Source organism: Megascapheus bottae, chromosome 4 (assembly GCF_031878675.1).
Source record: "Megascapheus bottae isolate mThoBot1 chromosome 4, mThoBot2.hap1, whole genome shotgun sequence".
NCBI lineage: Eukaryota > Metazoa > Chordata > Mammalia > Rodentia > Geomyidae > Megascapheus > Megascapheus bottae.
In genome coordinates this window covers 14,157,329-14,171,544 of record NC_143512.1, presented here as the reverse complement: position 1 = coordinate 14,171,544, position 14,216 = coordinate 14,157,329, and the positions used below count along the sequence as shown (strand labels likewise).

Sequence of the window (14,216 nt, the reverse complement as noted above, 5' to 3'; positions counted from 1 at the left end):
CTCTGGTCTTCGTGCATGCTAGGCAAGAACTCTACCACTAGGCCAAACTCCCGGCCCTGGCTATACTGTTTTAATAATCCCTAAACCATCTTTCAATTATTTCTATTGATTTCTATTGAGATTTTCAGTAATACAAGTTCCCATTTTCTTAAGTCATGGTCATTTATGATAGTTTGCTCAGTTCTGTTTTCTTTATTTTTTTCCATGGTTCTGGAAATTGAACCATGGGCCTTAGACACACTAAGCAAGTGATCTACCACTGAGCTGTATCCGCAGGCTTAATTTGCCTAATTTTCGAATATTTAGCATTATTCTCCTACAAGAAAATCAATTCTGTAGGCTGATTGTGGGCTCCTGTGTACACAATGTTCACAAAATGGCCTTTTGTAATTTCTTTGTTTTTGGGTAGCTCATAGTAATGAGCTAGTGCTTTTTGTTGGAAATTAAAGCTTCTAGTCATTTCACCCTGTTGGAAATTTCATTCTGGGTACTTTTGCACTCAGCTTCATATGGCTACTGCCAACTGTTTTCCTTCAGTAGCTAGTCATATTTTCCCATGTGTGTGTTTTCTGGCAGAATTCTTCCACTGTTGTATGTTTAGTCTGTTTTCACTTGAGAGTTTTTTTCTCTTCAGGCATGTTACATAATAACGTACTCAGGGTCTGGGAGTTTGGCCTATTGGTAGAATGTTTGCCTAGCATGCATGAAGACGACCCTGGTTCCATCCCTCTGTACCACTTACATAAAAAAGCTGAAGTGGTGTTGTGGCTCAAATGATAGAGCGCTAGCCTTGAGGAAAGCTCAAAGACAGTGCTCAGTCCAAGTTCAGACCCCAGGACTAACCAAAACCAAAATAAAACATAATGTTATCATTGAGTACCTCATTTTTCTTAACCCTATTCCAGAAAAGGGCGTATCCTATAAAAACTAGTATGTAGGTATAATACATGGATTGGCTGAGTAGCTCTTATATATGCTTTTTTTGGCGGGGAGGGTGGTTGGTCGTGGGGCTTGAACTCAGCCTGAGCACTGTCTCCGAGTTCTTCAGCTGAAGGTTATCATTCTACCACTTGAGCCACAGCACCATTTCCAGTTTTTTGGTGGTTAATTGGAGATGAGAGTTTCATGGACTGTCGTGCCTGGGCTGCTTTGAACTGTAATTCTCAGATCTCAACCTCCTGAGTAGCTAAGATACAGGCTAAGATGAGCCACTGGCTACTGGCTTGCTCTTGTATAATTTAATAGCAGCTGTCCATTAAGAAAAACCCCATAAGGTCCAGGATATGGTGTATTGGTCACCATGATGTCACTGAAAATATAACCAAGCATTTTATTATGCTCTAAGTGCTATTTTGAGTCCTTTATAAATGTAAATGTGACCTAATCTTTACAAAATACAATAAGGTAGATACTATAAAATTGATCACAAATTAATTTTTTTTTTGGTTGGTCATGGGGCTTGCACTCTGGGCTGGGTGCTGTCCCTGAGTTCTTCTTAGCCTTCAGTCTCTTAATTATAAGGATGTCTTAGTTCATTTTCTGGTTTGGTAACTGAATACTTCAGGCTGAATAGATTATAAAGAATAGATATTTATTGTACTCATGATTCTGGGGGCTAGGACATACAATAACTAGGTTTTAATATATTGTCAGTATATAATGAATTGTTACTGCATTGTAACATGGCAGAAGGTATAGCTTAGCAGGACAGGTCTCTGTCTTTCTATAAAACCAATATTGTGGGAGTCCTACCTTCACAATCTTTCAGTCCTGATTACTTTCCAAAGCTGCTTTCTCTGAGTTTCATTAACATAGGACTTTGGGGATTGTTTACAACATGTAAGGTGAAAAGATGTATTCAAACTATAGGAAAGAGTAAAGATGATGTCACAGATAGGAGTCGGCCTGGTTTTTGTAAGGAGTACCTCAGCCTTACGACTGTCATTTTTGGCCCCTAACGTTCTAGGGTGCTTTAATGTTCAAATTCAACCTACCCTCGTAAAGAGAGTTTGTTGAGATATTTGGAAGTACTTCAACCCTTTTTAATTCTAAGCTAGTCTATAAACTAACTTGTATGATAATTTTTCTGACTTGAATGGTCATATTGCTAAAAGTATTGTCATTGTAAAATATCTAAACAGGTTGGGTTTTTCAAGGGCTACTTAAGTAGTTATTTAGAATAAAGATACCTGGTCGAATCTTTGTCACTATAATATATTGTTAAAAGAAAAGCAAGAAAACTTTGACTTGAATTTCTAGTTTTTGGATAAATTAGTGTTATAAAGTACTTAGAAATTAGCTTTTGACTGGGCGCAGTGGCTCACACCTGTAATCCTAGCTACTCAGGACGTTGAAATCTGAGGATCAAGGTTCAAAACCAGACCAGGCACAAAAGGGCCTGAGACTCTTACCTCCAATCAACCTCTAGAAAATGGGAAGTGGGGCGTGGCTCAAGGGTAGGGTGATAGCCTTGAGCTGTAGAACCCAGGGACAGTGCCCAGGCCCAGGGGAAGGGGGGTAGCCTTAAGCTGAAGAGCTCAGGGACAGCACCTAGGCCAAGTTCAAGCTCCATGACCCACGGAAGGAAAAAAAAGAGAGAAAGAAAGAAATTAGGGGTTTATTTGGATGGGTAGTTTAAATTACATGAAAAGCAGTTCTTTCCTCTTTTTATTTGGCTGTTCCAGGATGCTTGAATTCTAACCCAGACTAGTGAAGTTGAGAAATCAAAGAATTAATCAGTTACATTGCTTAACAGCTCACTTTTCTCAGTAATCTGGATTACTTATCCATATTATTATATCTTGGAGAGAATACTCTGTGTGTGTGTGTGTATGCGTATGTGTATATATACATGTACTAGAACTCGAACTCAGTACATTGCACTCTTGCTGGTTTGATTAGTAATGACTGGTGCTCTACCGTTGAATCTCCAGCTACAAGAATACTTTATCAACTTTTATACTAGTGATGCCTATTGTAGTGTTCATTTTCTTAACAAAATTCTAGTTTCTGTTTAAAAGCAGTTCTAAAAAGAGAAAATAGAATACTTTAGCAGGGATAAATGACATTTTCATCATGAATTAGAATTTATCTCCCAACTTGGCAAATAGGAATCTATTTCTGATATCTTACAGAGAGGGTAGGACATTTAAAAGCTGCAATACAAAGCATTTACAACAGCTACAAAGCGTAGTTAGCCATAACCCCCTTGTAAGTTGAATCTTGAAATGGTATCCATTTCCCTAAATGCATATATAGGCTCCTACTTTGAAAATAGGAAATAGTCTAGGTAGTCTTTAGAAAAGTAGAAGTTTGGCCAGTAGTGTGGCCTAATGTAGAATGTTTGCTTAGCATGCAGAAAGCCCTGGGTTCAATTTCCTGGGTACCACAGAAAAAACTATAAATGGTGCTGTGGTTCAAGTGGTAGAGTACTAGCGTTGAGAAAACCCAAAGGACATTAACCAGTTCCTGAGTTCAAGCCTCAGGACTGGTCCTCCACCCAGAAAAAGAGAAAAAAAAAGTAGAAGCTCGTTATATTAGATCAAGCAGTGTCTTAGGAAAGTAGGTATTGAATATGCATCCTGGCACCTATTAACTTTAGATGGCCATGAATATCTTGAGTAACCTTTCTAATAAGCTGTATTGACCTAGGTTATAAGTAGAAAAAAAATGCCAATGTGGATCAAACAAAGCATTAACTAAACTATAAACACTTAAGATAAAGAGCTTCATGGAAGACTTAGATTGTGAATTTCTGAGTGACACATTTAGAAAATGCCCCATAAAACAGATGTACCAGGAATTTAGCAGTGTTAGCTATAACTCCTTCTCATATAACATGAGCTTTGAAAGGATCATTCATTCTCTGAGTCCACAGGGTCCTGTTCTAAATATTTAGCTTATTGCTATAGGGCATCTTGAGTGCTGTGAACTGTTACTTGAACATTCGGGTTTCAAATGAGCAATGAAGTCTAGGAGGAACTGTAAGCTGTCATATTATACAAGGTTTGAATGAGATGAAATAAACACTGCGATGAAGTTTCAGAAAAACAAAACTGGTTTGTTGTCTCGAGGCCAATACCTTCAGACCATTAACTAACTTGGCTTTTTTGGATTATTCAGTTCTCCTATTGTTTACACATACAATACTTATTTTAAAGAACTTGAACATTCAGTTGATGACATTAGTATTTGAAATTCTATGATCACATGAAATGTTGTGTAGAATTTGAACTCAGTACATTCCACTCTAGATGTGTATCTAGTGGTTAAAAGTTAACATCCAAACTGCTCCTCTGGGTGATGATTCACATTTATCAAAACTTAATATTTTTTCTTGCTCTCTAAGGAATTTCAGTAACAGTGAGATATCATAATTGTCCCTTTCTCAAATTGGGATATTATTTGTATTCCTTATTTGTCTCTGTCCATCCCACCATGTTATTGGCACTACTTGAAATGATGTGAAGAACCATAAGTCTTTTTAAATATATAGTTATAGGTTAGAGGAAATGAAGAAAGACTACGTCTGTACAAACATTATTATGGAAATCATAAACTACATAAGCCCCAACTTACAGATTTATAACCTGTGAATTGATTAATTTTAATGTGGAATGAAAATGTTTTAAGGTGGTCTTTTGGGTTGGAAAAGGGAATGGAGTGTTGTATACTTATGAGAATATCTGCCTTCTAGTTTTCATAATTCATACATACATATGATATCATGTCCTAAATTTCATGAAATGTAATCTATGTGACTTAATCCTCATGCTATTTCCCCTCCCCCCTTTGGTGCCAGTACGGGGCTTGAACTCAGGCCCAGGTGCTGTCTCTGAACCTCTTTGTGCTCAAGTCTAGTACTCCCACTTGAGCTACTTAAGTTTTCTAGTGGGTTAATTGGAAATAGGAGTCTTCACAGAGTTTCTTGCCTGGGCTGGCTTTTAACCGCAACTCTCAGATCTCAGCTCCTGAGTAACTAGGATTACAGGTGTGAGCCACTGAGTACCTGGCAATCCCCATACTCTTAAAGTTTGTACAGTCTTTGTTTTTGTTGGAACAGGCTCATATATTTATATATAGTTATAATCAAGATACTCAACAATTCATGCTTGTGTTTTTAATGCTAGGAGTTTTGTGTTTATTCTATTTTTTCCTCAAAATACTTTGTTTTACTAGAGAAACTGAATACAGAGTAATATTATAAAATTATAATAGTTAAAAAAAGTAGACTAGGAAGTACTTAAATCCAGGTTTGTGTGTGTGATTTTGTAGCTCAGTCCACCTATTAAACTATTTGCTTTGTGATTAACAAACCATGTTGTTAATAGACATAATTTGATTACAACGGAACCCTTCTAGAGAATTTCAGTTTATTTTACTTTTACAGGAACTGAAAGATGTGGGCCATCGTGATCAGATGGCTGCAGCTAGAGGAATCCTGCAGAAAAATGTTCCAATCCTCTATACTGCATCCCAGGCATGCCTACAGCACCCTGATGTTGCTGCCTATAAGGCCAACCGAGATTTGATATACAAGCAGCTGCAACAGGCAGTCACAGGCATTTCTAATGCAGCCCAGGCTACCACATCAGATGATGCCTCTCAGCACCAAGGAAGTGGTGGAGGAGAACTGGCATATGCTCTCAACAACTTTGATGTAAGTTATACTTGGGAGGGAACTTTAGGCTCCTCACAGGTTTCTGAGGATGTGATCAGGGCTTCTTAATGAAAGCTGATTTTTTTTTACTAAATTGAAAGAAATTACTAGGAAATCAGTACTTAACTTGATCCTAGTAGATAAAAGCATTTATCTTTTATCTTGAGTTGAACTTCTGGATTTATATTTCCTACAAGGTTGTTCTTTATTAAGAGGTTGAGTCTTGCTCATGTTATTTTGCCTGGAAGATGGTGAAGCTATGGGAGTATACAGAAACAAATTGTATGCCAAGTGTTTTAAGTGGATATTCTCTAAGAGCTCAGGATCTAGTAGAAGATTCTGACAAATCATACTAACTGCTGTCATTGTAATTTTGCTTATTTGCGTGGATACACTTTTCTTCTTACTGGTTTACTTTGAATCATGAACACAAAATAGGAGCTGATTTCAAGTTAAAATATTTTCCTAGCTTACTACTATATTTCCTTTTAATTTTTTTTTCCCCCAGTCCTGGGGCTTGATCTCAGGGCCTGGGCATTTTCCTTGGACACTTTTTTGCTCAAAGTGAACGCTGTGCCACTTGAGCCACCGTGCCACTTCTGACTTTGTGTGTGTATGTGATACCAAGGAATCGAACCCAGGCCTTTGTGCATGCTTACGCAAGTACCCTACCACTAGGCCACACTTCTGGCCCAATCATTACCTTTTATAGAGGATGCCCCAAAGCATCATTGCTCACACTGTCATGTATGCATATTAATTTTGGTGGAACTTTTATTTATTCTTTTGCCAGTCCTGGGGACTGAACTTAGGGCCTGAGACCTATCCTTGGGCTTTCTCAAGGCTAAGGCTCTAACCACTTGAGCCACAGTATCGCTTTTTCTATGTATGTGATACTGAGGAATCGAACCCGGGTCTTCGTGCATACTCGGCAAGCACTCTACCACTAGGCTAAACTCCCAGTCCCTGGGATTTGCTTTTCATTCCTACCTACAGTGCTTCATGGCTTCCAGTAGATGGAAGCACTTTAAGATTTTTCTTTTAGTAAGTTCATTGTTGTTGTTGAGGATTTTGGTCAAGGACCTAGAGTACCTGCCTAGCAAATACGAGTACTACGTCAAACCTCAGTACTGGCAGTAAATACGAAGAAACGTAAATGTATTTGCACAGACATTTCTCAATAAGAATGATGATCGGACCTCATTTATCCATGGCATTTAAGTGAAGTCAGGAAGGAAAAGGAAACAAACTATTTATTTATTTTTGTGCCAGTCCTAGGTTTGAGCTCAGGGCTTGAGCACTGTGCTTGGACTTTCTCAGGGCTAGAGCTCTACCACTTGAGCATCAGCACCACTTCTGGCTTTTTTCTATGTATGTGGTACTGGGTCTTTGTGCATGTTAGGCAAGCACTCTACCACTAGGCCAAACTCCCCGCCCACAAAGGATTTAGTTTTCCTGAGTTACTATTGCCCCAGTAAGAGTCCTGTATGGAATCGATTATTCCTAGAAAATACTAACAATCTCTTAAGGAAAAGAAAGTTTCTGATTTAGATTTAATAGGATAAATTTGAGACTAAATTGTTTATAAATCTTGAGGAGATATAAAGGATGGGGAAAATGGGTGGAAATTATGTTAAGTACATTTTTTCCTGAAACTTTGAGGATAGAAATCAGTACTTAAAAATAATTTCTTTATAATTCTCACTTGATAATTTGAATTAGTTATGTATATATTGACCTTTAGATGTTTAGAGTAAGTAATACGAACACGATACATTTGTGTTTGTCTTTTGGTGTCATACCTTACCCAGGCTGTTTGTCATAGTCCAGCTTACATGAAATGTCCCTTCATCTACCAAGAAGGATACTTTTCAGTTAGGTGTGGGAATGAAATCTTAATGTTCCTAATTGGGCTATATATGCCTTGTTAAATAATGGAGGACTAAAAAATGAGCATTAACACTTGTAACACTTTTCAGAAACAAATTATTGTGGACCCCTTGAGCTTCAGCGAGGAACGTTTTAGGCCTTCCCTGGAGGAACGTCTGGAAAGCATCATTAGTGGAGCTGCCCTGATGGCCGACTCATCCTGCACACGTGATGACCGGCGTGAGCGAATTGTAGCAGAGTGCAATGCTGTTCGCCAGGCCCTGCAGGACCTGCTCTCTGAGTACATGGGCAATGTGAGTTTCAAAACTGTCTTTTTGAACCAAGCTACTTATGTCCAAAGAATTGATAAATGGTTTTCTGAGTGTCGTTGTCTGCCTGTATTTTAAACTTTCAAAATTAGAAAAACCATAGATTGAGGGCTGGGAGTTTAGCCTAGTGGTAGAGTGCTTGCCCAGTGTGCGCAAAGACCCGGGTTCAATTCCTCAGTACCACATACATAGAAAAAAGCCGGAAGTGGTGCTGTGGCTCGAGTAGTAGAGCACTAACATATACACACATAAACTTTTTTGTTTGCTCTGAAATATTTTCAGCCATTATGATGCTTCACTTCTACATGTATCAGCACCACTTCCAGTTTTCTGGTGGTTAGCTGGAAATAAGTGTCTCATGGACTTTTGTCTCTGGGACCATGACCTTTTTTTTGGCCGGGGTGGGGGGGGGTCATGGGGCTTGAACTCTGGCCTGGGCACTGTCCCTGAGCTCTCCAGCTCAAGGCTACTACCCTACCTGGAGCCACAGCCCCACTTCCCGTTTACTAGTGATTGATTGGAGATAAGTTTCTTGGCTTTGTATTGCCCCAGCTGGCTTTAAACCTCGATCCTTAGATCTCAGCCTATTGAGTAGGTAGGATTACAGGCGTGAGCCACTGTACCTGGCTGACCATGACCTTTTATACCACTAAAATTTTGTTATAACTTGGTATTTATCTGTGTTTGAGCAGAAGGAAATGCTAAAATGTAATTCATTTCCCCCCTCTCTCCCTCACTCCTTCTCTCCCTCCCTCTCTCCCTCCCTCCCTCCCTCCCTCCCTCTCTTCCTTCCTTTGTCATGAGGCTTGAACTCTGGGCCTGGGCATTGTCCCCTCAGCTCTTCACCTCAAGGCTTAGGCATTTTCTTTTAAAATTGTAAGTCTTCAGTTTCCTTTTTATTGACTTATAAAGTGAACAGGCTCAGTCTTGTCAAGATGCAATGGAGTGAGGTCATAGGGGGAAGGCAATGAAAGAAACTCAAAAAGGTTAAAGAGTGTGAAGACCCAGAAGCACCTATGGATAGATCTTTAGATTTTATGTTATGTTTTGCTTATTTGTGAAGTGTTTTAGAATCATTGTAGAACCTCTGCGAATCATACAATCAAGGGGACATTTTTGCTTGTCACTGAATTTCATAATGAGTATGTGTAACATGTAAAGCAGTGTTTTGTACAGAGGAATGAAACATTGACTTCACCTTTCTGGAACAGATGTGTTCCTGAAAGATTGGAGAATTGGAGTATTGTCATAGTACCTGTAAGATTGCATGGTATACAAGGAAAGAAATCCAAGAGTCTTCCTGGAAGATTTGTTTCATGGTTAGATTTTTATCTTAATTAAAAAAAAATAAGGCTGACTTTGACTTTTTTTACTGTTGGAAAAAATGCATAAATAATGATAGTCTATCAACTCAGGTTATGTGGACCTTTGTAGAGCCAGTGTGGAGGTCTGGAAAGACCTGTTTTCATTTTTTCCTTTCACTGAATTCTCATTATTATTTTTACTTTTCTTTGTGAGGTTTGAAGTCAGGGTCTTTTGCAGGCATTCTACCACTTGAGCTTCACCTTCAGTCTTTTTTGTTTTAGTTGTTTCCACGTAGTGTCTCAGATTGTTTGCCCAGGGAGAGGTGGACTCCCTCCTTATCCCTCCCATTTAGCTGGGATTACAGTGCAACTCACTGTGTCCAGCTTTTTGTTGCTGTGGAGGATGAAGCCTTGGTAACTTCTTGCTTGGACAGGCCTTGAACTTCAGTTTTCCAATATCTGCCTTCCAGGTACCTGGGATTTTTGGATAAGAGGCAATGTGCTTGGCTAATGTAATCACTTTTATAAATTTCTTTTTTTTTTTGTGGGTCATGGGCCATGAACTTGGCCTGGGTGCTGTCCCTGTGCTCTTCAGCTCAAAGCTACTGCCCTACCCCTGGGCCTGGGTGCTGTCCCTGAGCTCTTCAGCTCAAAGCTACTGCCCTACCCCTGGGCCTGGGTGCTGTCCCTGTGCTCTTTAGCTCAAAGCTACTGCCCTACCCCTGGGCCTGGGTGCTGTCCCTGAGCTCTTCAGCTCAGGGCTGCCACCTTACCCAAATGGAGCCAAGCCCATTTGGAGATAAGATTCATAGGTACTTTTTTTGTCCGGACTGGCTTTGAACTGTGATCCTCAGCCTCCAGAGTAGCTAGGATTACAGGTAAGAGCCACAGTGCCTGGTTGTTTGTTTTTTTTTTAAGGGAGTGATTCTTTGGATACATATTAGAATCTCAAGGGAAGTTTAAAAATCCTAATGCATTCAGGTTTTATTTCAGACTAAGATAGGAATCAAGGGTCAAAGTTTAGGTATCAGTATTTAAAAGATTTCTAGGTCATTTCCAGTGAGCTACTGAGGTAGAGAAACAAGTGATAAGCAAACTGCTGCTTTGATATTTTATTTCATTCGTCATTGTTTTACTTCAAGGTCTCTATCCATGCCTGCTTAGACCAAGCTAAGCTTCAGTAGGGAGTGGTTATGTATTCTTGAATTTCCCTTCCCGCTGTGTAGCCCAGTCTACTCTTTCTTCAAGGCTCACCTTATTCCCCATCTCAAACTTGTATCTCCTTACATTATTTCTTCGGTGCTTGAATTTTCCCACCTAATAGTGTACTTTCCTGATTTGTTAATTGTGTTTCCTTTACCCATATAATTTCTGAAACAAGACTATTGGAAGACTAATTTAAAGCATTCTTTTATAGTTCAGAGTAATACTAGAAGTATTCAGTAAAAGCTTGCTTAATGAACTCATGCCGACTTGGAAGAATGACTAAAAGGAATAATTTTGGATATTTATGGTGGTAAGGATGCATTAGTGGAGGAAAAAAATTCCCTAAGATATGGCCCTTAAGGGCCTTGTATTCTATTGGGAGGGGAAGAGATAGGATAAAGGCTGTGGGTGGCTTAGCTCTGCTTCCTGAAGATCTTTTGGTATACAGATGACATTTTTAGAAAAAAATTAAGTCAAGGCACTTTGAAATAAGCAGTTTGTGAAAATGAGGTCTTAGGTCAGAATATAGTAAATCAGATCCATCTGGTGAATGCGGTTTCCCTTTTAAAGGCTTCAAGAATCAGGAGGTAGTAGGCAAACTTTAATGTTCCTGTTTATGTTGTAGTTTGAAGAAGTTTGAAGAAGGTAGTAAGGTGTTAGTCTTGGCTCTATAGTTAACATACTGTTGAGATTGGACAAAATAAATATTGATGTAACATACATTGACATATCATGAAAATTCAATAGATGAGACAGTATACATTTTGTGACCCTTCAGCAGATCCTTGTTTTACAGTGATTGTCTGGTTTCTTTGAAATGTTGTTTTTGTGGTTAATTTTCATTTGCTTCTGATTTGTCATCCTAAAATTGTTCAGTGTACAATGGTTCTAGAAAAAGAAAGATGATATTCCATGAGTTTCATTTTTAAAGGTTTGCAAGTGTGTGGATTGAAATTAAAATGTAATTAGCCAGGTTAATCCTAACACTGAAGAGGATGGAGAGTTTAAGACTAGTTTGGGTTATATAATGAAGCCTTATCTTAAAAAGAAAACATTAAATTTTAGACCTGAAGTAGTTTTTAGTTTGCCATCAGATTAATGGTTTAATCTCTCTCTCTGAATATAGTTAACTTATTCCACTTATGTATTGGAATTTCCTCTAAGTTTACTTGACTGTCTTAAAAAAAAAAAACAAAAACAAAAACAAAAACCTTCTGGAGGGCCCCATACTTCACATGGTGGAATTCTTAATCTCATGACTTTACTACTGTTAAGTGATAAACTGCTACTTAGTGTGTGTGTTTGTTCCTTTTTTAGAGCATGTATCTTTCTAATAGGAGAACTTACTGGAACCAAGCTTACATGTCTTGTAACTTTTAATCTCTGACTTCTCATAGAACAGATTTCCATATCCCATCAGTTAATATTTGTTTAATTCATTTTCTGAAACATAAATGATCTTCAGTCTTTAAATTAGATATGATTAGATTTTGGTTTAACAGTATTACCTCAAAAGTTATGGCCATTTATGACTGATTGGGCTTAGACTTGGTGAGAGCAGTAACATGCTTCAGACTTTACTAGTTCTAGCTCTGTGCTTTTGGTATCTTAGTCATTAGTCATATGTGACGGTTGAGTGACGGTTGAGCGCTTGTCAAGTCCACACTGATAAGGGCTGTAAAATACATTTTGTATTTTGTTTTTATGTTGATTATGGGGCTTAAACTAAGGGGCTGGGTACTGTTCATGAGCTCTTTTGCTCAAGGCTACTGCTCTACCACTTTGAGCCACAGCTCCACTTACAGTTTCCTCCTGGTGATTAATTGGTGATAAGAATCCCAAGGACTTTCCTGCCTGGGCTGGCTTTGAATTGAACCACAATCCTCAGCTCTCAGCCTCTTGAGTGGGTCGGATTACAAGCATGAACCACCAGTGCCCAGGCAAAAATACACTGTTAACACTAGATTTCAAAGACCTAATATTTAAAAAAAAGAATGTAAAATAATCTCACTGATATTAATAAAATATGCACATGTTTGATAGTTTCATCTATTGAATAACCAAATGGCTAAAATGAGAGATGAATTAGTCCAGAATGGTGCAGCTACCCTTTCATGTTACGGCTTTCATTTCTTTATACTTGAAAGTACTTTGGTAAAAGCATGATGTTGTTTAAAGATGTCTTTTTTTTTTTTTTTTTTGCCAGTCCTAGGCTTGAGCTCAGGGCCTGAGCACTGTCCTTGGACTTTCTCAAGGCTAGAGCTCTACCACTTGAGCCTCAGCACCACTTCCGGCTTTTTTCTATGTATGTGGTACCGAGGAATCGAACCCGGGTCTTCATGCATGCTAGGCAAGCACTTTAACCACTAGGCCAAACTCCCGGCCCTAAAGATGTGTCTTATTTTTGTTTTTACTCCCAAACATTGGACATGTTAGTTGTAGGGACTCAAAAGAATGCTATATATAACTGGACATTTTTTGGAATTCTGCATAAATATTTAAAGAGCTTCATTATGTTACATTGAATAGAAGATTTTAATTTGATTTGGTAGTAGTTTGAAATGGAATATAATGTATAGTATGCAGTTAAAGTTCACTTTCAAAGATCTTTTGAAAAATACATTACTGAAGTAAGGGAAGAACTCAATTTAGATGCTAATCCCTTCTCAGTTTTGCAAATGCTTTCCTGGAATCTCTTCAGCATAGAGAGAGCTTCTTAGCTTATCTCTGTAAAGTGGTTTTTACTGCATTATTTTCTGGCTGCATTTTTTTTTTAATCTACAAATTTAGAATAGCTTAATTTTGTTATTATAAAAGTTCAGTGTTCATAATGCTTAATCTCACAAGTCATTTTTTGTTTACAGTATATTAAACTTAAATCTCAGTATTTGCATATGTACACTTACATTATTTTTTTCATTTTAAAAACATTTTTAGGATTATTTGTGTTACACTGTTTACCATTTGTCAGCCATTGTGTGAAGAGACATATTTACGTATTTTTTCCCCATGATAATCCTATGGAGAAGTCTCACTGACTTTTTACCTGGGCTAGGCTTGGACCATGATCCTCTTGATGTCCTCCTGAGTAGTCAGGATTACAGGCATAAGTCATTGTGCCCCATTAATCTTTTTTTTTTTGCCAGTCCTGGGCTTGAGCTCAGGGCCTGAGCACTGTCCTTGGACTTTCTCAAGGCTAGAGCTCTACCACTTGAGCCTCAGCACCACTTCCAGCTTTTTTCTATGTATGTGGTACCGAGGAATCGAACCCGGGTCTTCATGCATGCTAGGCAAGCACTTTAGCCACTAGGCCAAACTCCCGGCCCCCCCATTAATCTTTTATAAACATTTTTATACATAACTATTACTACCCTCATGACATTTAGCCAGGCTCATTTTGTGTGTGTGTGTGTGTGTGTGTGTGTGTGTGTGTGTGTCTATCTATGTATGTCTCTGATGTGTTTATATGGGTGTAGGTATATGTAAAGGGGACCTAAAATATACTTTTATAACAAATCTTTTATTAACTATTGTTCTCATGGTGCCAATTAGATCTTTAGGTTTACTTATATAATATAACATTGTTTTGTTTTGTTTTTTTTAATTGGCACCAGTCCTTGGGCTTTGGCTCTAGTTCAGGGCTTTGGCTCTAGCCTTAACTATGTATGTATGTATGTGCATGCATGTATGTATTCAGGGCTAGCATTTTACTACTTGTCACAGCTCTGGCTTTTTTGGTAGTTAATTGGAGATATAGAACCCAAAACTATTGAACTATTTCTTTTTAGTCTTTCTTTAAATTATGGCATTATAAAAATAATGGCATAACTTGGAAACTTGACTTGGTTT

The 14,216-nt window shown here is 38.3% G+C and overlaps 1 protein-coding gene across 1 annotated transcript in view; it reads left to right on the top strand.

Annotated features, from left to right (window-relative positions):
- The window catches only part of Ctnna1 (catenin alpha 1), a 130,504-nt gene that overhangs the window by 49,433 nt on the left and 66,855 nt on the right, over positions 1–14,216 (top strand). Inside the window, exons 6-7 of the mRNA XM_090331440.1 lie at positions 5,390–5,659; positions 7,639–7,842. Of these exons, the coding sequence (XP_090187566.1) occupies positions 5,390–5,659; positions 7,639–7,842 (474 nt within the window). The remainder of the gene's footprint in view (positions 1–5,389; positions 5,660–7,638; positions 7,843–14,216) is intronic.